We start from the raw sequence: 26,615 nt of genomic DNA on the forward strand, positions 1-26,615 counted from the left end.
TCTTAATAACATTAACAAAATTTTCTTCATTAATGAGCTTTGACAAAAAAGCTGGAACATTATGTTTTTGCACATCAGCACCATTATTTTCAATTCACCAATTACGGACCAAATTCTTCCACCGTTGTTTTAACGGGGGAAAAAGATACATCGAGTGGCTGGAGAATATGTGTTGCGTGTGGTGGGAAACAGTACAGGATAATTTGTTTCTCTTTACAGAACTTACTTAGATGGATCGACATGTGAGAGACATGACCATCTAAGAATACAATCACTGGGAGTTCAATTTCACTCTCTTGAAGAAATGGATAAAAAACATTTGGAAAGTATTCATAAAAAGCTTCACTAGTCATGCATCCGTTTTCTGATTTCCCTATCCCCCGATTCTTTGGAGCAGAATCAACACAAATCTTCGGTAATCGTTCGTATTTGAATATTTTTAATGGGGGTGCAAACTCTCCAGCAGCATTAACATTAAACAATGTCGTTACATTTTCTTTCTCATTACCAGCTACATCGTAGACAGCCTTTCCTCTTTCGGCCAAAACAAGACCACCCTTTGGCGCAAGATGTATTGCTGTTTCATCCATATCAAAAACCCGTCTAGGATCTTGAAGAATTTTAATATCTTCACCAAGCTTTTCGGCTACATGCGAAAACCAAGAACGTATACTACTCTCAGTGACAACTGCCCAAACCTTGCAAAGATGTTCAGCTCTTTGTTATCCAACGCGTGGATGACGTTTAAGGAAACCTTCAAACCACTTTCTTCCAGGGATATTGTTTTTAAACGGATTTTTCATCCCTTCTGCTTCCACTAATTGTTTCACAGAGTGTATCAAAAAATCCTTATTTATCGGAAAACCCATCTTACTAGTCCCTAACAACCACTCTTCCAATTTTTCTTCGATATGATGACCAAGTACAGATTCCGGACCCACGCGACCTGAAGATTCTGGAGCTTTTCCTTTCAGCTTATTACGCAATGTCGTTCTAGGAATATTATATTGTTTAGATGCCGATGCAATAGCAGTTCCACTTTTGATTAACTCTAAAGCTTTTTTTAAATCAGCTTCAGGATACTTAAAAAACATCCTTTTAGGTTTGCTGATTGTCGCTTGAGAAGACTTTGGAATTTTCTCCACGGTCTTCTTTTTTATTTTCGATGGCATTTTAATTTCTAAAATATACAAAACTAAAGAATTAATTATTAGTTTAATGATTAAAATCTTTTATTAATTATTTTAAAATTAATAACTACATAATATATACTCGAGTAACTCAAGTTGTCAAGCAAATAAATATGATGGCCAAAACTGGAAAATACATGTGGTCATGGCATGACCAAAAGTAGCGCTTGTATGTTTTTGTTGTACTAGTTGTGGCTGTTATGTCCAAGGGCGTTTTTAGAGCGGTAGCGTAAACGGTGGAGGTTAGGACTAACAGTTTAAAGAATACGCAACGGAGGTTATAATTCCGTTGTTTTCATTGTTTATGTGGGACGTTTCGATGTACGAATTTACCACGCCTTCGTTTGAGACTGTACACGGATTTTAATTAGGAGTAGATGTACTTACTACTTGCTGGATTATTTCTTAGGATCGGATCCGTGATTCCGGGGCTGATCGTAGTGCCTTTTCCTTGATTGGACCCTCTGTTGGTATTTGCAGCGAATGGATGTGGATGGATTTGGGTTGCTTATTCTAAGGAGTCCTTATTTTACGAAATGAACTTATTCGAAACAGATTTCACTTTTCAAGATTTATTTAACAAACACCAAAACCTTTACACTTTCACAATTTTTATTAGATCGAAATTATTTATTAATGAATTTTATTTATTTTGAGCTAACGTCCTCCAGTCCCCCGTAGGGTAAAGGGCGCAAATTTAGCTTTAAAAGATCTTAAGTTACTTATTGACCGAACTCTCGCCTAAGTGCAGGGCAAATTAGAACTTTGAGAATCCGGTTCTTTAGATTTTCTTATTGGTCAAAATCTCGCCTAAGTGCAGGGCAAATTAAGACTTTGAGATTTTGAGTCTCTAAATTTTATCTACTGACCGAGCTCTCGCCTAAGTGCAGGGCAAATTAGAACTTTGAGAATCCCGACTCGTAGACAATATTAACAACTAATACGTGGCCTGCCGGTTAAACCACGTCCAAACTTCCTCTAAGTGCAGTGCAAATTAAAGCAAAGGACTCTACAAGGCACGGGTCTGTCAAGTTAAACGCGGAAGTCGAATTAACTAACAAAAGACGTGGATTTGGCTGTTGATCGCCTTTTTAAAAGCTCGCGGTGCTGAGATTGCAGAAGTCCCCGCTAGTCAACCAACAGTCACGTAGCTTACATTTTATTGTGGCTTTCGCGAATGGAGAAGTCTTCCATCTGCGCGGGTGATTTAAATAAATGAAAAAATGCGGGTGGACATAACATTCCCCCGGAAAAGCGAGAAGCTAGTATAGTTTTTCGGTTTTCCTATGGCCGCCTTCCCCATAAGCGAGAGCCACTTACAATCTTTAGATAAAGATATTCTTATCATAATAAAAGAGTAATGAGGAAAGTCATCTGGCGCGAATATTTAAATTTAAATTTATATTTTTATTTCGCACTGTATTATATGCTGACGGATGGTTAATCGTCTTCGTCGCTTCTCGAGTTCGCGAAGCCGTGTTGAGTGTCAGTATTGTCTGAGCAGTGATTAGGTTTGCTTGGCAAAATTAATTCTATAATAAAGGAAAGATGTACTCAGTGCAGAAGAATTTCGAGGGGTATGGTACTTGGTACCAGATGGTCGTGATGGTTTACGGGGAAAAGGTAAGTTGGAATTTGGTATATACATTAGAGAAGAGCGTTAAAAGGAAAAAGGAAGAAAAAGCAAGAAAGAAAAAGGAGAGATAGTGAATTGAATATAAAACTTCAATTTTTTTTTTTTTTTTTTTTTTTTCAAGGACATAAGGGTGGGTATCCAAATTTTGAAGGATTTGGCGCGTCCAGTGAATCCGGCTGAGGGGCTTCGTTTGGTATCTCAACTGATGGACTTGTTCGGTCCTCTTTCACCTGAGGCAGTGAAAGCTGCAACTTTCTTTTGTCTCCAGGGTATTGAGTTCGTATCAGACCCATGGGGATTTGAAGAAGTGGTTAGTCCAAACAGCGGAGATTTGGAGATTTTGAGGGTCGCCTTGGTGGAGGCGGTATTCAATGGCCTAATCGCTATGCCCTAATGGTAAGTGAGACATTCTGATTTATATTATTTTCGTTAACAAGGAAATATTCATATGTAGAAAGAAAAAAATATTTTCCCCTTATATATATATATATATATATATATATATATATATATATATATATATATATATATATATATTAGGGTGCTTTTTTGCGACTATTTTTTCACTTCCATCCCGAAATTTTGTTGGAAATACACCCAAAAAAATTCCCTGAAAGTTTGAGCCCTTAATATTAATATTAAGTACTCCTACACAGCGTGTGAAGATTTCCCATTTGAATTATACGAGAACTTTCATTTTTTTTTTTTAAATTTCTATAGCTCAGTGGCATTTCATAGCATCGCTTTGACTATGGACGGGTTTTTTTCAGAATTAAATGTTCTACAAAAGTGTCCATTGTTACGAAGTCGTAACACATACTGGCGGGGTAGTACGGACCGCCAAACCGAATTTTTTATAGAATTCTTGTTTTTTCACTCATTATCTCATAAACAACAAGACATACAGAAAAAATGTAAATAATAATTTTGTAGGAAATTCAATTTTCTACAAAAAAGGTCCTTAGCACCAAATCACTAAGATCGATATTTTCTGAGATATTAATCATTGAAGTTTACCTAGCATTGAATTTCCACAAAATGTTGAATCAAATCTTAAAAAATATTGATTTTTTTCTTTTTAGGAGGTACAGGGAGTTCATCCTCAAAATCAGAATATGTTCGTTTCAACCCACTGGAATTTGATGATAGACTACAAAAACTTGCTGGCATCGAATGTTGCGATAATTTCATGCCTAAAACAATTTTTTCAGAATTAAATAAATAAACCCAATCGATTCAAATATTTTTCAAATTTTATATTCAGCTTCTGTTATCCAGAAGCAAAGATATTCTTTGAATTGAGTTTCCGTCAATTTTCCCCAATAAAAATAAGACAAAATGATATATATGTGTTTTAAATTTATTGGTTACAGAGACTTTAATTTTTAATAGCGTGGGAATTTTCGACTGCAAAAAAATCGAAAACAAATTTTTTTTTTATTCAAGTCAAAATTTTTGTCAAAATTGAATAAATTTTGATTTATCTCACTTATTCAGATTTACTTGATAGAAATTTTACCAAAAATGATAGACTAATAATTAGAAAAAAAGTTATGAATCTAGAAACAAATTTTAAAATATTGAAAAATTATATAGAATTCAATTTTCAGAAAATGAGGTTAAGAAAATTAGAATTTTAATGCGAATTAAATTTTACAAGTAAGTAGAAAAAATATGAGTCTAAATTATAAGAAATTGTTTTCGATTATTAAAAAATGATTGATTGTTGAGCTTGATAATTTATAGTTGTATGTGAGAAGAAACTAACCAATTTCGTCTGTATTATTCTCATTATCTTCATTTGTTATTTCCTGTTCAGTGTCAGATTTATTCTGAAAAGTTTCCACCGGCAAGAAATTAGTAACGGGCGAGTGAATATTGGTTTTCCCCTTTTGACACTCATTCAGAAATTGTTGCTGCTCTTTTGGCAAATTCTTAACCATTGTGGAATTCGAAATATCGAACAATTTATCTAGTTTTTGGTTAAACTTTTCAACATTCTGTTTTTGTGCTTTCGATTTTTTTCCCTCTTGTGATGTGTCTTCACTTTTATATATTCGGCATAAAATTTTTCCAACTTCGTAAGACTGTGCTGAGGACGTATAGTTGGAATCTTGAAACTAGCCCGAATAGTATTAGTATCGTTAATAACACTAGTAGCACTATTTCGAATAGTTAATTTTAAAGACTGATGTTTATACATAAAAAAATTTAGTAAGTCACGATACGAAGGCAGCTTATTATTATTTATTTGGCTTCTTTCAAATCCAATTAAATAATTCCAAGTTTTATTACCAATTTTTTCACTCATTTTAATGATGGTTAAAGTCGACCTAACCTCAAATTTAACAAAGTATACATACAACGGCGTCACACTGATCAATGCCCACTAAGCTTTGTTCTTACTCTCGCGGGATTAGTACGCGAAAACAAAGAAAGCGCTGCAATTAAAGGGGAAATTTGTTGAACGCATTCAAGGTCAAGTGAAAGCTCAGTAGTACTACCAGAGCAAGAAAAATAAACCGCAATTAATCAGTATCACAATACACAGCAACAAAGAAACATCCTATATTATTCGTAATGATCATACACAATATATTTTTATCTAGAATTTCATTGAAATTGAATTATTAAATGATAAATTCAAATATTATGGGGTGATTTAAATGAGAAATTTATTTAAAAATAAAAAACTTCAGAAAAATACAATTAAAAATTTTTTACGTTAAATTTGTAACTTAATCAATAAGTAATTACTAATTATAATTATGATACGAATAAAAAAATCATTATTTTTTAAGATTTGATTCAACATTTTGTGGAAATTCAATGCTACGTAAACTTCAATGATTAATATCTCAGAAAATATCGATCTTAGTGATTTGGTGCTGAGGACCTTTTTTGTAGAGAATTGAATTTCCTACAAAATTATCATTAACATTTTTTCTGTATGTCTTGTTGTTTATGAGATAATGAGTGAAAAAACAAGAATTCTATAAAAAATTCGGTTTGGTGGTCCGTACTACCCCGCCAGTATGAGTTACGACTTCGCGACAATGGACACTTTTGTAGAGCATTCAATTCTAAAAAAAAACCCATCCATGGTCAAATTGATGCTATGAAATGCCACTGAGCTATAGAAATTTAAAAAAAAAAAAATGAAAGTTCTCGTATATTTCAAATGGGAAATCTTCACACGCTGTGTAGGAGTACTTAATATTAATATTAAGGGCTCAAACTTTCAGGGAATTTTTGGGTGTATTTCCAACAAAATTTCGATGGAAACGAAAAAAAAATAGTCGCAAAAAAAGCACCCTAATATATATATATATATATATATATATATATATATATATATATATATATATATATATATATATATATATGTATAAATACTGACTACTTATATGAAGTATAATAAAAAAAGAAAAAAAAATTGAGTTTATTATGTTTTATTATAAAAAAAATAAATATTTTTTTTTTTTCTTCTTTTCCTTTCCCGCCCCTCTCTATGATCCAAATAACTAAATAGGATAGGCTGAATTAGTAGGTTAGGTATTGATTAGTTTAAAATAGTGAAGAGAAAGGGAAAGTGGGGATTTATTTAGTACGTGAGAAAATGAAAGACGGAAGGAAGAAGTGTATTTATAATATTGGTACTATATTTATGATTGATACGCGTATCTATGTATACGTAGATACATATATAAGCGCATATATGTAGATATACGCATCTGTACGTGTGTGTATCATATCAAGCAAACGAAGTTATACAGCTATGGGCGTGGCTAGTCGAGAGGTAGTTGCGAATGAGCTGGTATGGGTAATTTATCTCGCTTGACTTAGCGGTTTTGTTATAATTATCGCTAGATGGCTCTCCTTGTTCTCTTAATTACTTATATTTATTCTTGTTGAATATTAGACGTTTGAAATAATCGTTTTGAAAAACAATTTTATGATTTCTTAATTTTTGAAAAATTTATATGAGTGACGTTAGCTCGATTATATAAATTTTGATTATTGTTTATAATTATTATTTAATTATTATAATATAATTATTATAATTGTATGTTTATATAGAAGAAAGGTTTTTATAATATAATCATTTATAGTTTGTGGTTATAAGTATATGTGATAAAATATAAGAATTGTAACAAAATATAGTAATAATAATATGATAGTATGATAATAATATAATATATTAATATATATAATTTAATATATAAATGTAGCGATAGTATAATGAGGAGAAGAGTTTTAAGAATTTGTAGTTGTGTATTTTAAAAGGAAAATAAGAATTTAATTTTTATAAAAAAAATTTTTTTATTGGGGTTTTGCGCTATTCTCACTCGTCCCCCAAGGCCGAGGATAATCTTATTTTCGGTCTTGTGAGTCATAAAGCAGCAAAACTTATTCGGGATTTACTGGTAAATTTACTGGTTTTCATTATACTATCTACTAATATATGAAGATATTTTAAAAATTCAATTATGTTCCTTGAATTAAACTGTTTATACAAACTGTTGGTTCGTTTTTGGCAATTTTTTTTTTTTTTTTTTTTCGTTAAACGAAATTTCTTAATAAGACAGCAAAATTTTTATATTATCATTTTAAGTTATTTTCTCACTTTTCCGCAAAGGAGCCATCAGTTTGTAAAAAAATTTTTTTTTTTTATAAGTGACCTTAAGTTCTACGATGTTGATGTCGGAGTTGATTTCCTAAAATGGTGATTTGTAGTCTCTTAATCGGAATGTTTTCGACTTCTTTGGTGTCTCGACGATTTTTGGAGGAGCTTCGGTAACTGTTTGCTTGGTGGTAGAGCTTTCTTCATCGTTGTTATCGGATTTTTCTGACGTTGATTCGCTTACTTCTGACATCTCGCTTGTTGTAGGGGTTGATTTCTCTTCTTCGATTGTTTCTAGCTGGATTACAACTGCTTTTTCATCTCGCTTGTTGTACTGGCGACGTTTGGGTAGGAATCGGCGGATAGTTTTCTGTGTAGTTATCCCTCCTATTATAAGTGATATTATTCCAATCGCTGATATTGACCCAATAGTTATTTTTCGGTTGGATTCTTCTTTTTGGTAGTCCAGGGCTATTAGTGACATTTTTTCTTCATTTTCTTCGAGCCCTTGGCCCCAAGGTTCGAATTCGATACTTTGGCTAGTGTGTTGATATCCATATGATCCAGTGGTTGAGGTGGATGTGAAATAAATAAAGTGAAATAAATTTCATTTATTTCACTTTTGATGATGTGTGTGTTATTTTGAAATAGGTGTACTAGTTCTCGGTTATCTTGATATAATTTGTCTATTTCCTTTGTGATATGTTCTTTATCACTATAATCCATGGTTCCAAATAATTCTCGTGCGATTGTTTCTACGAAGCCAAACCATGGAGCTCGCTTTTTGTGGTTGTTTTTGTCGACTTTTTCAAGTTGTGGATCTTCAAGGTGTTGTCTTAGCCGATGTTTTGCTTGTTCGATTTCGGCTTGTATTTCTCGGTGACTATTAATTCTCAGGTATGATGAGCAGATGGGATAGTTGAATTTCGTTGCGCATATTCCGTAAGCTTCCCATATACTTTGATTTGAGTGTGGATACAGATTTACTAGCTTCTCGATGTTGATGGAGCTAACTATTTGCCATTCTTCTCGTATTAGGTGTATTTTCTTAAACGGATCATACAGTAGACCTGGATTTGTTTCCATTGATTTTATTTGGACTTCTCCTGAGCCTCAGGCCAGGTGTACGAGCCCCAGGAAGATGAGTAGTACGATGTTCATGTCAGATTGATTTTTACTGCTTTAGCAAGTTGTTGTATTAGTTTACTGGTAAATGAGGTTCCCTTGTCTGATAGAATTACGCGGGGGCACCCGTAAAGAGTGACATAGTGATTTAATAAAGCATCTGCGACAGTGACTGCTCTGATGTCGGGGAGAGGAACTGCTGCGGCTGCTTTAGAAAAATTATCTTGTATAGTTAAGATATGTACATTTCCGTCGGGGGTCATGGGCAGGGGTCCTACCGTGTCTATGCTAATTGTTTCGAAAGGTTCAAAGGGTGTATCTGTGATGGACATAGGCTGTTTCGTTTTTATTCGCGTGAGTTTATTTTTCTGGCATATTTCGCAGGCTCGGATGTAGTTATAAATTGTGTCTTTCATTCCTGGCTAGTAGTATCTCTCGCGAATACGCCAATATGTCTTTACTACACCTTTATGGCCTCCTATTAAGCTATTATGATTTTCTTCGATTATTTTTGCTCGAAGGGATTCTTCCGGTACTACAACGTTGCCTTCGCATAACGTGATTGATATTGGACAGTTTCCTAATTCAAGTAATAAATATGCCTGAATATCTAAGTCGTCGAATTCGTCCCCCTGTTTTGCACAGCGAAGCGAGTGAATATCATGTTTGTGCATAGAATGTCGGAGATTTCTTAATCCTTCGATTAAGTCGTCTGGATCTAATTTTTCAAAATGTTTTGTTTTGATAAATACCGTGAAAATTTTGCAACGACCTAACTTGGTGACGAATACGTCTCCCTTAGAGGGTTTCGAGGCGTGAAGATCATCGGCATTTATAAATTTTAAGTCTCGGAGTAACTTTGCTACGGGTTTTATTATCTCGCAATCAGTTGCTAGAAAGTGTACTAAGTGATCTCGGGCATAAGTGATCCCATCACGGCTGATTGAAAATTTAATTTTTATTTCAGGGCTTTTCGGTGGTACATTTTCGTCGAAACTCGAGGGTGAAGCTATTTTTGGCCGATGATGTCTTTCTGCGAAGATATCCCGCTTCTTCGAATGTTGGAGGGTCGTAGGCGACAAAGGGTGGACCGAATCGGCGGTTCCGTACGTCATACCTCACTGAAATGTTCCCGCTTGTAGTTGGTCTATCGTTGGATTTATCTGGATCCCTAGAATTTTCTGAATTATTGCGCGATTTATTTTTATTATTATTATTTTGTGAATTTATTAATTTAGTAGTATTTGATGGTTTTTCGTTCGATCGTCTCCGTTCCGATTCGATAAGGGTATTATTGTGGTCGGACGATTCGGTTTCGGCCGTTTCATTTATTCCCTTACCGTTTTCGTCTACGATTTGGCCGCTCGCGTGGTCGTAACGTATACCCATGGCCGCTAGTTCGTCAGGAATGAGGACTCTTCCGAAGATTGGAGTTCGGGGTTCTGGACCGTCTCCTAAATATCCGGTGAACCGAGATCGATTTACGTTCTGAGGGGTTAAATTATTTTTATTTCTTGTATCTATGTCGTCGACAGAAGTTGAAGGTTTTATGATGATGGGAGGCTCTGTTTCGCTGTGATCTTCGATTCCTTCGGTTTCTTCTGGACTGATATTGCTGCTTGATCCTTCTTCGAACTGGTCGCTGTTATCTCTCAGAAATTCGTCGACGTTAATTTCGGGTATTATATCATCATTTAACGAGTCTTCTTCACTTCGCCAGAGAGTTGGGTGTTTGTCTAAGGTCTCACGAATTGTTTTTGCGGTCTCCGAGCTCGTCCGCTTTATTTCGGCATACTCTTGGGGAGTGTAATTAGATATTGCTTCTTCTCTACGGATTCTTTCTAGTGCTCTCTCTGTGTAGACATTTTCCGTTGGAGGTCGTCTTTTGAGGAGTTTATCAAACATTTTTACTAGTTCTTGCGTTTTACGTCGTTGTTTTGGTGGAAAGGTTACTTTTCCTTTTTCGGTTTGATCGTTTTTCTCCGCTTTATCGTCCCCCTCTTGGCCAGTATCTGGAATTGGGTTATTCGTGGATGGTCCTGGGTCTCGGGGTCTTCTGAATTTATCTCGAGTTTGCATGTTTCTCGATAATTTATTTTTGGTGGGACTCGCGTCTTACCTAATTCTCTTCTTCTGAGACGAGAAACAATCGTCTCTCTTACTTCTGGAGCGCTGCTGACTCTTGGCCTATTTTTAGACCCGAGACGACAACCGGGGCGTTTGACTGATTGAATCGCATCTTCGTCGGAGAGCTTTTTATCTGGTTTTTTTGTTTTTCGTAAGTGTTACGTTCTCAGAATTTCGCCTAAAATTATTTTTTTTTGATTACTTTATAAATATTATATTTTAAATAAATATATCTCGTTAAATTCTCCGAATGCACATTGAGAGATGTCCGTTGCTTCGCTGGTGGCTTGATCAGCAGCTTGGTAACGGAAGTCTCGCGATAAGGCATCAGCAGAGAGTCACCGCGGCCGCGGATAGTCCAAACATCTTACGTCAGCATGGGACCCGGGCCTCGATGACTCTCTCAGGGAGTAACCTGAGCTGCAAACATGGCTGAAAAACTGTTTATAAAAAAAACTAATCTGGAGCTAATTCAGTCAGTAGATCCAGAGACTCTCTAGTGTAAAGAGCTCTGCCCTCCGACTTGAATCTCTCCAGATCCTATTATCCGAATAAATACCAACTATACCGAATACATAGTCCACTATACTTATTATGGGGGCGAGCGCTTAACAAGCTGTTCCACCCCAAATAAGAAAACCTTTCGGCGGGAGCGCTAGCCAGCGTTCCGCCAACTTAACCCATCCTGCTGGTCGAGCGCTTATCAGCGTTCACCAGGTTCCAGTCTCTTCGGTGCGAGCGCTAGCCAGCGTTCCGCCAACACCAAATCCTCCAGTTCATGTCTCGAGGAAGGCGATCGCGTCGATCCGGTCGCTCGGTACAACGGGGCCGTCGTCTCTTAGCCCAACCGTTCAGTTTGTCGGCAATTAATAACAAACCCAGTTGAACCGGAAGTAGAGGTAGTGCGGGCAACGAAACCGTCGTTGCGAATAATCGACGACGAAATACTCGTCGAACCGCGTGTGAAAGTAGTACGAACCGCCGAAGAAGACTCTCCAAAATCACCGCCTCCTTCGTACCAGGGTCAAGAGGGTCAGTCCATTCCAATCAACAACAACCGCCCTGCCTTCTGGACGGACATCACCAGGACTTGGATACTGGCTCCCGTTGAGATTCCCGAAGTTCGGCCACCAGGAGGAGTCATCCCGGTCGACGACCCTCGATACGGATACTACTCCGAGGAGTATTTCCAGAAGACCGGCCACGACACGTACCCGCCTTTCGAGGCTAAGTCGTTAGAGAAACGGGGTATTATTTGGGCTGACTTATGGGGCCAATAATGGTGAGTCCCTAAAATATTAGTTAGGTAAAGTAAGCTCATCTGTGACGGCACACCGGGGGTCAATAGATCACCCAATGATGCCAAACCTGAATTTATTCGACAGTTCTTAATTAAATTTTTTTTTTCAATTTAAAAATCGTCCCTACCAATTTAAAGGCGTAATAAAATAAATACTAAAAATTGAGAACGTAACAGTAAGGCAGAGATTGGTAATGCTAGTGGACGGTTTTCGATGATATCGATTACCGGATGTTCTCGTGGTTTATGGCGTCCTTCCGGGTTATACAAGAGCCCTTCTGCGTATTGTTCCGTGATTTTATGACGGACTACGACGTTAAATTTGTATCTACTTGAATGAGAGCGCCATTTAGCTTGTCTTTCGGTGATAGTTACGCTATTTCTTAGCCAGGTGATACAAGGGCTACTAGTTATTAGAGTGAAATGTTTTCGGAGGTACGGTCGGAACTGTTGAATCGCGTATACTACCGCGAGGCATTGTTTTTCTACGTCTCTATATCGGGTTTCAGTGTCGTGAAAGACTCGTGAGAGACATGACACTATTTTCTCTCCATCTCCTTCTAGGTCATCGTCGTCCCCCTCTGTCGTCGTTTGACTGAGAATTCCGGATATTCCCGAGTCTGACGCGCTAACAGCTAGGATGAAGGGTTTGTTAAAATCTGGATATTTTAGGAAAGAGTTTTCACAGAGGGCATTTTTGATATCATTAAATGCCATTTATGCTTCCTCTGTCCATATGAAAAGTTTAGTTTTTCGAGTAAGGTCCGTTATGGGCTTAGCCCTTTCAGCGAAATTTTGGATGAATCTCCGATAATAATTTGCAAGTCCCATAAATTTTGTGGCTTCAGTATGATTTCTAGGTCGTGAGGCATTTTTAAGAGATGAAATTTTTTTTTGGATCTGGTCTTATGCCTTCTTTAGTAATTACATGACCTAGATAATCTACTTCCGGACAGAGAAATTTACATTTTTCGGGTTGAAGCGTGAGACCTGCTTCTCTACATCGGTTGAAGAGTCGTTGAACTCTTACCCCATGTTCTTCTAGGGTTCTGCCATAGCTAACTAAATCATCTTATGACCCAAATTTTACTTTTTGTATTTGAGTATTTTAGTTTATTTTTTGTTAATTACTTAAAAATTAATAGAAACAATTATTGTTATTAGTGCGGCGATTATTATTTAATTATTGTATTTATTTAGTTAATAATTTTATATTATTGTTACCGAAGGTATGATTAAATTAAGAAATTAAGCGTGTGAGAAATTATTACGAAGCCGAGCGAATTAATTAAAAGACTGGGCAATTTATTCTAAGTTCCGAACAAGATTTAGTATGGGAAAGTGATGAATGGATATAAAATGAAAGAAATGACGATTATTATTTTGTAAGAAATAATTTAGGTAAGCGAAGATTTTATGTCCCGAGGACAATTTAGTATGGAAAATCAACGAATGGATATATAATGAAAGAAATTGCGATTAAAATAATAAAGAATTGTGAATTTGACGAAACGAATGGATAGAGAATGAAGGAAATTACGATTAAAATAATAAAGAATTGAGTTTCGAAAATAAAAACTTAGAATTTGGCGAGACGAATGGATAGAAAATGAAGGAAATTACGATTAAAATAATAAATAATTATTTTTGAATGCTAGTTCGAGGGCACCGGACAGGTGTCTAAAACGATCCTTCCGGTTCGTTACAAGAGAGTTGGGGGAAAAATGATAAACGCCAAAATTTGGCTCGATAAAGAAAGCAGTTCTTTCTCGGGAGAATTACTCGGGCGAATACTCTTCACCAAGTAATTTCAGAGGATGATACTCTACCTGGAGTCTGACCAAGGCCCAGGTAAGTATCATGAACCGACCGGATGAAAGTGCTACTCTCCGTGCCGAAGCCTTCAGCTGAGGTACGGTAGGTGATCATAAGCCGTGTAGGTGGGGGCGAAAAGGACACTCTCCATTCGCTCTCGGGGTAGAGGTTTAGGCCCAGGGGTGACGGCTAGTCTCCTGGGGAAGTGGGGAACCAGCTCTTGACAGTTAGTTCGTGATTTTGAACCGCGAATACGTGTGAAAAGAGTGTTCTAATATATTGTTTAATTTGTTTATATTGTTTATATCGTTTATTACCATGGTCAGGCCAATAAAGAGGTTTTCCTTTTTCTTTGATTTATTTAAAATGAAGTGTTTTGTTTATATTTTGTTATTGATAATGTAATCCCCGTTTATGACCCTGGACTCCGGCGAGCAAATTTCGAGCCGGGGACAAATTAGTTTAATTAGATTGTAACGGGTACTTTTTGACCAATTTTTACCCCCGGCTCGATTTTAAGCTCGCCGGAGTCCAGGATTCTAACGAGGGTAATTTCTAAATTAATCAAACTTGGAAATTTAATTAATATTAACAAAAACAAAACCTCTTTATTTCAATAAACAAAAACATTAAACATTTTACAAAAGAAAACGGCGATTAAACAAAATAAAACCCATACATACACGGCGTTTACAATTTCCATTACCGTCGTTGGTAAAATCATTCGCCCGTCGTACCTTTCAAAACGCGTCGCTAATTCCCCTTCAGTCGGCCCTCTGGTGCCCAGCTCCTGACAGGTGACTAGCGCCGCCCCGCAGGCCCTAATTCGCGATTCCCAAAGGAAGAGTGAATAGGATCCACCTCTCCCTCACCTACTCGGCTGGGGTTGCCACCTTTTGGCTGAAGGCCTCCAGGTGGAGAGTCGCCTTTACTCGTAGGTAGATAAGTTCACTTACCTGTGGTAGTCCGCACCAGGTAGAGAGAACCCTCTTTTAATTTCCTTGGCCAGAAGTCTCCAGACAAGTTAATTAAACCCAGATAAAGGTTGCTCAACGGCGGATAATTTTTGGGCTTTATCAACCCAAAAATTATTAATAAAAGCGAAAAGTATTGGTGAATTATCGCCACCTATCGCTTGCCGTCGAACTTCGGGAAATCCCCGAAAATTTATAAGTTTTTAAATATATTTTCAAAATTAAATATCAGATTCATTCAATTGATTCAACAGATTACATCAATTTCAATCGAATTACATTTTCCTACAATTTCAACGTCGAAAAATAATTTCATACAAACATAATTATTTTACCAAAATTATTTCCCATACTAATTTAATTTCCTGGGACTTAGAAAAATAATTAATTGGATATTTCGAATTTATTCAAAATATTTTAATCAATTAATTATTTCAGATAAAATAAATTTTTGTTCTTTGAAAGAACAAAAATTATCACGTCGCGGTTTCGCTTATATCAGCTCGGCGATTTTTATCGCGAGCGAACAGTCGACGCCATCTATCGCGCGATGGCAAACTACTAAATTCCTTTTTCTAATAGTCGTCCTTTGAAATAATTTTAAATCAAAGAAATAATTGTAAACAAAAAAAATCATATACAGATTATTAATATTAATAATAATCGCCGTAAACAAATAATAAAGTTGTAAACGAAACTTGTCAAATTAATTGTTTCAATTATTTCAAACGACGTTTTAACCGTTAATTAAATTAATAATCTTTCATTAATACTTTTAACTAAACAATTAAACATAATAATAGTTACAATAGTAATAATAATAATTAACTATAAATAAAATAATTAAACTCATGACAAAAGTTAAACCTATGTACATAAATGCCGTGGCACGGCAGTCGACGCGGTCGCGGTAGCGATGGCTCGCTCGGTCCGTCGATGAGCCCCGTCTCTCGTTGCTCACGACACCCCTCCGCCTCCCTGCTTATAATACCTTCTTCACAAGATAATCCATATTTTTGAAAACATGGACGTTACAATCTATATAAATGAAAAGTTCCGTCCCTTTTAACCCGCTTAGCGTGGAGTCCATCATTCTTTGAAAGATAGACGGGGCGCATTCTAGACCAAAGGGCATACAACAATATTTCCAGTGACCGTCTGGTGTAGAAAATGCCGTTTTTGGCGCATCTGCGGGGTGCATTGGGATCTGGTGGAAACCCATAGCAAGATCAAAGACGCTGAAGAAATTAGCGTCGCCTAATTGATCTAAAATATCGATAATTAGGGGTAGAGGGTAGGCGTCCCCCCTGGTTATTTTGTTTAATTGCCTGAAGTCGATAACCATTCTATATTTTTTTATAGAAGGGTCATTAGATTTTTTTGGTCCAATCCACAATGGTGAATTGTACGGGGAATTAGATTTTCTTATAATTCTTTGTTTTTCGAGATTTTCAACCTGCCTGGCGATTTCTTCCTGATGTCCGGAGGAAATCGATATTGTTTTATTCTCACCGGTTCATTGGTGATAGTTTCTATCCGGCAGGTGAAATTTTTGAACGGCCTAGTTTATCTCCGGGAAGATGAAAAACATCGTGATTGTTTCGAATGAGAGTCTGGACTTGCTCTATTTCTTCCTCGTTTAGGTGACTTAGAGGAGTTTTCTGGTATCATTTTGATACGTTTTTCCGGATTACTTATACGACTGGAGTTTTCTATCAGAGGGTCATCGGACTCGTCCCCGTCTGAGCTAGGGTTATCGAACTCGAACTTTTCGAGTGTTTGGGGTCCGATTTCTATGTCAACTGGATTCGATTTAAGATTGATAACCATACACGTAGCGTATCCATCCTCTACCTTGACAATAGCCTCTCCTCCGAGCACCCCATCTGGAAGATCCATTCGAGGGAGGTATCCTTCGCTCTTCTCGAAGTCTTGGACAGGTATTGCTATTACCATTTTCATACGAGGTGGTATTATATAATTCGAGGAAGGTTTTGTTTCAAGGCTAAAGGAGATTATTTTTGTAGGGCGAGATAATAAAGCTAAAGTTTGATTATCGTAGGAAATTTCTGCTTTTTCGGTTTCAAGGAAGTTGTTTCCCAGGATTCCCACTCCGGGGAATGGTAAATCCTCACGACAAACTTGAAACTCGACTTCAATATTAAGAATTTTTAATCTGGTTACTCCTAGGGTCTCGAAGGTACTGTCGCTGAGACCTCGGAATCTTCTAGCTTTTCCAATGTCGATAATTGCTTCAGGTTTTAAAGCGGATGCATTGATGAGGCATACATCCCCCCCCGGTATCTATGAGGAATCGCTGATAATTCCCTAGGAGCTGATTACACGATAAATATATTTTCGGCCCAGTTCCTAGAGCGAGGATCTTTTGCTCAGGAAACTTTCGTGGGTTAATTATCGGTATTGGACTTATAGGCTTATTTTTCATTACTAAGGTGTTCCAGTAAAATGAGATGTTTACACGATTTTGAACAAAAAATTCGTTTCCGAGAATGGCCCTATAACCGCCGAAGGGTTCTGGAACGAGGTGGAACGTAATTTTTACTCCGAATATTTTAAGATTAATTGAACTGGTTATGGGCATTGAGCTCGTGGCAATACCCCCGACTACTCCCGTATTTTCGATGTTGCAAAGGGCTTCGTCGTGTAGTTCTTCTATACAAAGCAGATTGAGGTCCGAGCCAGTGTCGAGAAGGGCGTTTACTCCCCTGTTTCGAAGTACTGGACTTCGTAGATGGACTGTAGGGCCTCTTCCTGTTGTTAGACATTTGGGCTCGTCCTTGATTGGCCTCGCAGCTCTCCCGCAGTCATCAGTTGCGGATTTTGTGGTCCCGGTGCAATCATACTGTTCTGTGCTGATTGTTGTTCCGGTCTCGAGAGTGGTATCGGTTCCGTGATATTCGATTGTTGTTCCATGACTTGCTTCTGAGGGTTTTGAAGAATTGATCGGGGGTATTGATTCTGGAAGCCCCGATATTGGCCCTTTGGATACTGCTGGTAATTGTTGGGGGCCCTCATTGTAGTAGACGGAGACTGGACGGGCATACTCGCCATTGCCTCCGCTTGACGAGCGCCCGACCCGTTTAAATGATCGTACGCATCTCGGCGTTCTCCTTTTAGGCAAAATGGACAGTTGCAGATTATCGAAGGGTCCGATTTATGCCGCAATTTAGCCTCTTCCGAGTCTTCATCTTCTTCAAAACGAACGGTTCTTTTACCAGGCCCTGGTATTCCCGGGTGATAACGATTTTGGTTATAATTTTGGAAAGTTCACGGTTGATAGTAATTATGACCCCTAGGCCCATATTGAGGGTTTCGCTCGGTTCCGAACGCGAAGGTGGAGCCCATCATTTGTTGTTCTCTCAGATGGCCTTGACCGTAGTAACTGTCTTCGTACAGATCAGGAAATGGGTCTTCGTAATAGTCTGTAGAGTGTATTGGTCCAGAGGCGATCGTCATTGGAGCCTGACCATATTCTTGATACGTTAAAGTGCGAGGTAACTCGCGATAATTACCTCGATCGTCGTAGTCCCGGGAAGCTCTAGGCATCTGCGGGTAACGTCTGTTACCGTCTTGTCCAGATCATCTGTGAAATTCTACCGAGGGCGGTAGAGCTTCGCCTGGTATGAGTCCGTCATCTCTCATAGCGCGTCTACGTTCTGGTCTTCTGTATGCGTCATTTTCGATGGCCTTGTACATGTCGTCTAGAGTTTCTGCTCTCTTTATTTTGCACAGGCATCGTAGAAAGTCTAGTAGGTATTCGTATAATGTAGTAGCTGCTGTTTTTTCAAATGTCCGTTTTACTACGGCCTTATCGGCTTCGGGAGCGTTGAGCTCAATACAGGTAACCATCTCACTTAACCGGTAATAAAAGTCTTCGATATTTTTGGTGTCTTTTAGGACCGCCGTGGCTAAGTTTTTCTGCCACATGATGTATGGGTCGCCCCTTTTAAGTTTTCGACCTAACACAAGTAAGATATCTTCTACTGAGGCCAGTTCGACATGTTCAGCCAATCTCTTGGCTCGTCCATATAGTTTTTGGGCTATACGGCGAGCAAATAAGTCTTGTTTATCTGCTGTAATACTCGGTAGCCAATTTCTTACTATCCCATCGAATAATTCGAAGTCTCTCACGGCAGTTGGACCTTCTCCGTTGAAGTACGGAAGAGCATCGTGGAGTTCTTTAGCTAAGGTTTGGATTTGAGCGGTAACACTGTCCTCAGCTATAGAGGTATCTACGCGGAAAGTTCTATTAGCCATGTCTCCGAACGGAAAATCGTTTGAACAAGGGAAGAAAAACGTTCCCGATTCGTCCTCGAAGGATTCCACGGTTTGAGGTGATTTAATGCGGGATGGGATTTATTTATTCCGGATAAAATCTCGGAGTGGATAGTGAGAATTTTTTTTTATAGGCGCGTCAATTTATTATGGGCCCGATAGAGATTTAAAAGGTAAAAGCCGAAAAATTTTTAAACAAGGAGAAAAGAGGAACAAAAAAATTTTTTTTTATAAAATTCTTGAATGTCAATAACGGAAATTGGCAATTAGTTGACGTGGTTGTCGAATAAAAAAAATTTGTTAATAATTTTATTTTACGAGACCTAAAGAATATACACAAAAAAAATTTTCGTAAATATATAGTTTAGTAAGAGGAAAAATTTTCTGAGATAATTGCGGATCAGAAGATCTTTATTATTGTTATACGCGACGGGAAACAGAAATTCAAAAATCAATAAGAAAATTTTTTTTTTTTATAAGATGCAAAAAAATTTTATAAGAGTGAGAAAAAGAAAGAACACAAAAATATATATATATATATATATATATATATATATATATATATATATATATATATATATATATATATATAATTACAAAGATATTAATATTTCGAATCAGCAAAAATCTCGAGGAACAGAAAAAAAAGAAAACAATTTTATGAGAAAAAAATTTCCGAAAATACCAAATTTTGCTTCTTATTTTTGGTTAAAATTATTTTGGCCAAGTAATTGTGTAAATTTTGTGAGAGTTCTCTCGGTTAAAGAAAGTGCTAGTTAAAGCACCTTTCCAGAGCTGGGAAACTTCTCTGAGTATTTTGTAAGAAAAGGTGCTAAATTCGAAGCACCCTTCTCGTAGGATGTAGTATATGTGTAATAGGCTTAAAACAATTTTTATCAAAAAAAAATTTTAAAAGAGAGATAAAAGAATTTCGAGAAAAAAAATTTATTTATAAATTCAAATAACTAGGTCGAAAGTAATACTGCTTAATTAGCAAAAAAAATGTAGGATTTCTCAATACGGAAGAAGAATATTTTTGCTGACAAGAATCTAGGTGCGAGTACGCGTGAGGCAACCACCTCGAATAAAGAAACGTCAGCGAATTCTTTATTGTAATATTAGACTACGATAAGTAAAGTATACCAAAAGGTTAAAAACCTGTATGAGGTCGAAAACCGATGATGAAAAATAGTATTGCTAAATATCGAAATAACTCCTTTAACCAAAAAAAAATTTAATATGACGAAAAAGAAATTCTTTTGCAAGTTATGGGGACAATTTAATGTGAATCAAAAAATTTTCAACAAAAATTCTAAAATTTCAGGAGTTAATATTTTATATAAAATTTAGAAAGGAAAAATTTTATAAAATTTAAAAATAAAATAACTTGATAAATTTAGCTAATAAGAAAAATTTTTAAAATTGTCAAAATTGAATAGAATTAAATTTGAATTTACTTTTGAACAGTGGAATTTACTTGATTTTAATAAGAGATAGATTTAAAAGAAAAAGAGGAAATATTTAAACATTATAAATTTTCTCAAACAAAAGTTAAATAGTTTCGTATTCGAAATCCCACCGCTGCCACCAGTGTTCTTTATGTTATGTCTAAGGGCGTTTTTAGAGCGGTAGCGTAAACGGTGGAGGTTTGGACTAACAGTTTAAAGAATACGCAACGAAGGTTTTAATTCCGTTGTTTTAATTGTTTATGTGGGACGTTTCGATGTACGAATTTACCACGCCTTCATTTGAGACTGTACACGGATTATAATTAGGAGTAGATGTACTTACTACTTGCTGGATTATTTCTTAGGATCGGATCCGTGATTCCGGGGCTGATCGTAGTGCCTTTTCCTTGATTGGACCCTCTGTTGGTATTTGCAGCAAATGGATGTGGATGGATTTGGGTTGCTGATTCTAAGGAGTCCTTATTTTACGAAATGAACTTATTCGAAACAGATTTCACTTTTCAAGATTTATTTAACAAACACCAAAACCTTTACACTTTCACAATTTTTATTAGATCGAAATTATTTATTAATGAATTTTATTTATTTTGAGCTAACGTCCTCCAGTCCCCCGTAGGGTAAAGGGCGCAAATTTAGCTTTAAAAGATCTTAAGTGACGTATTGACCGAACTCTCGCCTAAGTGCAGGGCAAATTAGAACTTTGAGAATCCGGTTCTTTAGATTTTCTTATTGGTCAAAATCTCGCCTAAGTGCAGGGCAAATTAAGACTTTGAGATTTTGACTCTCTAAATTTTATCTACTGACCGAGCTCTCGCCTAAGTGCAGGGCAAATTAGAACTTTGAGAATCCCGACTCGTAGACAGTATTAACAACTAATACGTGGCCTGCCGGTTAAACCGCGTCCAAACTTCCTCTAAGTGCAGTGCAAATTAAAGCAAAGGACTCTACAAGGCACGGGCCTGTCAAGTTAAACGCGGAAGTCGAATTAACTAACAAAAGACCTGGATTTGGCTGTTGATCGCCTTTTTAAAAGCTCGCCATGGGTTATTTTATTAATATTTTAGGTTAGTTTTAGTAAATTAACTTACCAGGGTCGTTCTGCAGATTCTTATTAGAAATCGATGAAATTTCTCAGATTCACCACACGTTTAGAAATGTTTTGAATTATTTTTTACACAATACGCGTAACGACTAAAGAGAAGAGTTCACAGCGTTGTCAACATATCAAAAAATCCTAAAGTAAACTACGTGATGCAATAAAAATAACTAAACATTTAATATTTAGTTATAAATCTCAAAATGGCCACTAACGGAACAGTGGCCACAATCGGTACATCTACCCTATACTTAATTTCAAAGCTCAAAGTTGGAAATTATTTTTAACATTAGATTCGCTCGAACTTTCTTAAGTTTATTCCTTAAATCAGATTTAGAATTGGTCAGTATAACTAAGTCATCAGCATAAAGCAGCATTATGAGATCATAGGTGCTGCTAATCTGTACACTATGTATAGTACACCTTTTTCCTAAACCTTCCGTCACTCGCACTAATGAGCGAATCCCCGCATGTCAACTTTTTTTTAAATATTAAAAAAAAGATAAAAGTCAGTACTGTAAACGTTTCAGAATTCGTATATTATTTATCAAAAAATATTCTTAAGCCGGAATTTTCAATTTATTTTGCTTAAAATTTTTTTTATTGAATTTAAAATAACGACGCCTCGAGAATTGCGGCTTTTCCCCGCTAACGCGTGTACTCTTGATGTATAAATTTTACTTGTGATGTTGCCAGATTTTGATGTAGAAACTTACGGACTTGCGCAGTAGGTATGAGTGCAATATCGGTGATTACATATTGTCGTGACCGTCTCGAGAAGACTTCCTTCTGGATTTCTCAAAATTCTGATCGAGCTCTTACGTAACTTGAAAGTTTTGGTGGTCTTGAGAAAGACCGTGTGGTTGAGAAGCCTTGAGAAAGACTGATGAGTTTAGTTTTGGTGTTTGAGTCAGCAAACTACTGAATAAAGCCCTAACTGGCTAATGATGACGTACAGTCACACGCTCTCAAAAGAGAGCTAGTTGGATTGCTCTGAGAGCAGTTTAGTAGCGCTGAGAAGTGCTATTTGGTCTAGGTGTGAGGCAGAGCAAGCCTTGCGCGCTTGATGCCAACAAAACTATAGCAGGTAAGCCTTGCGCGCTTACTGAAGGATGAACTGATGGTGAGATGATCCGTATGTTGGTTGAAGACTAAACCGATGTTGAGATGATCCGTGTCGATGAGATGATTCGTAGTAAACTGAAGTACTCGTTGGGAGTAAGCAAGCTTTGCACGCTTGCTTGTCCGCACTTAACTATGCTTTGCTAGCCTTGCTCGCTGGTTGTAGAGTAGTCACTGCTTCGCTGTTGTAGTTGAAGGCACTGGAACGACTGGTTGAGGCCCGCTGCGTTGCTACTTATATACTGTCGTTGCGGGTAGTGGGGGAATAATGTGAGCGCCAATGAGATGGCTCGTTCGAGGTGACGGTGGAGGGGACGGTTTAACCAATGAGAGAGCTTCAGTAAAGTTGTAGACTTAGGTACCGGAAAAGGCGCGGACCGTGGAGAGAGCGTCTGTCAGCTAGTTTTGAGTTACAGCTCGTTGTTAAGGTTTTAGAAGTCTTTGGCTTGTTGCGTACGATTAAGATGGTTCACAAATTTTCAACACATATACATAAGCAATGATTAAAAAGAAATAATAAATATAAAATTTTAAAAAATTAAACAATTAAAATTAATATAAATTGTATATGATACTTAAAACTCGTAAAAATTGTTTACAGGATTTAAAATATTCAACTATTCACATATGTGAGATAGTTCACGATATTTATGAACAAAATATAGGTTATGCACAGGTTAGTATTTACAAAATGTTTTGTAACAAATCAAATAATTTGACAAAATAATAAAATGAATTAACGATATGAGTAATAAATATATGGGGCATTCCACGCCAAATCGACCACTTTTTACCGTGACCCCTTTTGATTTCGCTGAAAGTTTACCATCCTTTTCTACCCTATAAAAAACGTATCTCATAATTTTTTCAAATTTTTTCATCCAACCAAAAAAAAAGTTATGAATTTAAAAAAAAAATCACTTTTTTATTTATAAATTGCCATAACTTTTTCAACAATTGACTTATCGGGACGTTTTTTTTCAAAATTTTTGTTATTAAATGTTCTTTTCGGGAAAAAATAGAAAAAAATTATTCAAACCTATATTCATCGTTATTTTTTGGATTTTCCGAAAAAAATCCGAATTTCTCGATGATTATTACCATTTTTAATTTTTTTTTATTTCTTTCATATAAAACTTTGACATTTTCTACAAATATCCTGAAATTTTCAGAAATGTTTTGTTACGTTCTAGCAAATTTTAAATTTATTCAAAAATAATAAATAATTATTTTAATTAATTAATTATTACTCGAGGTATTTCGTAACAGAAATTTTCTGAATTTTCTGAATTACAAATTCGCGATTTGTAGCAATGATATTTCTTAAAACAAGTATGATTCAATTCTTAAAAGATCTTACGATTTATGTAATATAGTAGTAGAATTTTAAATTCACTAAATTGAGATAATATTTATTTTATTATTTTTTGTTAGTGCAATGTTATTTATTATTAATCAAAAAGTATTGAAATAATAATTATTCAATTATCTGTGTAACAGAATTAATATATGAAAATAATTAATATAATAATTTTTTTGAAAGAGCTAAGAAAACGTGATAAAAAAAATAAGGAAAACGGTTGACCCTGAAGGCCATCCCTGCAACTTCCCGCTCATTTCATACCTAAGCGCTTAAAATTGCATTTATGATAATTTTGAGCTCTTTGATCTCAAAAATACAGTTTATGTGTTATTTTGAGCTCGAGCTCAAAAGGATAGCTTTCCTATGCTTTTGAGCTTTTCGAGCTCAAAAATCTTATCTAAGTTCGATAAAACACGATTTTTTCAATTTTCAAACTGCTATAACTTTTGAATAAATTTACCGATTTGCACGCGGTTAGCGGCAATCGATGTAGTTTTTTGAGTGCTATAAATGATTATGAACAAAAAATTTATCCGATAAAAAATTTCGGAGTTATTACAAAAAAACAGTTAAATTCAAAAACAGCTAGATTCTCCCCTCACGAAGTAATGCCTAACGGCGGTTCCCATGAGGGATTAGGGGAAAGAGGAAAAGGGGTTTAGGGTTGAGTGGGTAGGGGCGCTAGCGTCGAGTTTTAGTATGACACTGCGTCGAGTCGCCACATATCCAGGCCAAACAACTATGCTTAGAATCCGTAAAAAGGATTCCCCCCCCCCCTTAAAAAAAAAAAAAACACACACAGACGTACGGACATCATTGTAAAAATAGTCAGGACAGCTTCTTAGGGCTTCAAAAAGCCTAGTTCTGTTGAAACCTCGATTTTTGCAAAACGGGGTAAAACCAATAACTTCCCGATTTTGCGAAAATCTTCGATTTTCTTAGCGGCAAGTTAAAAATATACATGAAGTTTTATTGCAGAAGTTCAAGAATAAACTCTTTGGAGGCAGATTGCAAGTAATGAACTAATGTATCATGACTTTGGAAATTAGCATTGATCTTGTTTAAAGAATCAAATGCAAATTTTAGAAAGATTAGATCCGATTTAGTCATGAGTTTAATCATGATGTTAAGCCATTCATCCGCTAACGCAACTTTTTTGAGAGATTGATCAAGTAAAAAGCTGTAGATTGCCTGCCAGTTGTCTAAGATCCTGGAAACGACTTTTTGGCGTGACAGCCGTTTCAGCGAACCGTATAACTTTCGAAAGCTGATCCTCAAAACTTCGCTGAAATTTCTGAAAAATGGCTGCTAGCTTGGAGCTACCATTAAGAAAAGTAGGGAATCCTTTTATAAAACGTGTGACTTCTTCTGGTATCACAAAAACCGGTTTCGGATTACGATATAGAACCTCAAAATAGAGAAGGAAAATACTTGATCTAGATTATGAAATTTTTTTTCATTATCAAAATTCCAATTTTTCACAATTTATCTAGCGATTTTCAGCAGTTATTCGCAATTTAATTTAACTCAAGGGGGTCTTCCCTTCAAATAATCTTCAGATTCGGATTCCAGCGCATCGAATTACATTAGAACCATATTTAATTTATTTTGAAAAAAATTCTTTCACATGCTTAACTAAATTTTCATTACGATTTTAAGCAATTTTTTTGCAATTCACTCAAGATTTTGAGGGTATACAGGCTAAACCGATCACAAATTTGGATCTATATCAAAATATATAGCCCTGGGTAGTTCTGGTCAAATGTACAAACTACTTTCTTTTTGAGGGCCGGTGTTATTAAACTAGATAAATGAAACTTCATCAAAGAAATATCACTAACTATTCTATAAATAAAATATGTTTTAGGGACTGAAGATGAATTCGACAAACAATCTAGTTCTAGTTCAGCTTCCATACCAGGTAAGTCTGAGCAGCAATTTCTTATTTATCTGTGATTATTTTTTAGAAAATTATTTTATGAACAATGTTTCAGATGAATCATATCCAAGGACTAATGGAAAGGCACCGAAACTTGGAAAAGGTTAGAAGATTATACTCATGCTACAAATTTAATGCTTATGTTTTCTACTTATTTATAAATGTAAATTAACTTAACATTAAATATTTATTATTAGCTGCATCAGGATGTCAGAAAGAAATGATTTATCACTTTATTCGTGTTTTATCGTATATTATATGAAATATCACCGTTAGAACTAGTGAACACATGAAACTCTTAAGAACTACTATTAAATTAATTTATTAATTCATTTAACTATTTAATTATTTAAACACGAATATTATTATTACTATGACTGATTAATATCAGTGAATTATAATTATAAATGATGAATTATTAATACGCATGGCATCATACACAAATATGGGTCATTCCATGTCAAATCGACCAACAGTTGGAATCGACCCCTTTCGATTTGGATGAATTTTGGACAGAAGTTTTTTTTTATCCTAAAACG

General features: G+C 36.0%; 2 protein-coding genes and 1 long non-coding RNA gene across 4 annotated transcripts; 2 read left to right on the forward strand and 1 right to left on the reverse strand.

Annotated features, from left to right (window-relative positions):
- Positions 1-2,403: 2,403 nt before the first annotated feature.
- LOC123262288 lies at positions 2,404-3,256 on the forward strand. The gene is made up of 2 exons (XM_044724477.1): positions 2,404-2,813; positions 2,948-3,256. Exons 1-2 carry the CDS (start codon positions 2,739-2,741, stop codon positions 3,218-3,220), a joined length of 348 nt encoding a protein of 115 aa, XP_044580412.1. The 5' UTR covers positions 2,404-2,738; the 3' UTR covers positions 3,221-3,256.
- A 142-nt stretch (positions 3,257-3,398) lies between these two features.
- On the reverse strand, positions 3,399-5,453 carry LOC123262291. Its single transcript, XM_044724479.1, has 2 exons — positions 4,595-5,453; positions 3,399-4,019 (listed from the first exon to the last, which is right to left on the reverse strand). The coding sequence occupies exons 1-2, from the start codon at positions 4,767-4,769 to the stop codon at positions 3,880-3,882; spliced, it is 315 nt and encodes a 104-aa protein (XP_044580414.1). The 5' UTR covers positions 4,770-5,453; the 3' UTR covers positions 3,399-3,879.
- Positions 5,454-6,431: 978 nt separating this feature from the next.
- LOC123262296 lies at positions 6,432-26,165 on the forward strand. 2 transcript variants are annotated; one of them, XR_006508905.1, is made up of 3 exons: positions 6,432-6,643; positions 26,005-26,058; positions 26,132-26,163. It is a non-coding gene; the product is annotated as an uncharacterized LOC123262296 (long non-coding RNA). The 2 variants fall into 2 exon arrangements; XR_006508906.1 differs by lacking the exon at positions 6,432-6,643 and adding an exon at positions 7,064-7,253 and having other exon boundaries at positions 26,132-26,165.
- Positions 26,166-26,615: the final 450 nt, after the last annotated feature.

Source organism: Cotesia glomerata, linkage group LG3, assembly GCF_020080835.1.
Source record: "Cotesia glomerata isolate CgM1 linkage group LG3, MPM_Cglom_v2.3, whole genome shotgun sequence".
NCBI lineage: Eukaryota > Metazoa > Arthropoda > Insecta > Hymenoptera > Braconidae > Cotesia > Cotesia glomerata.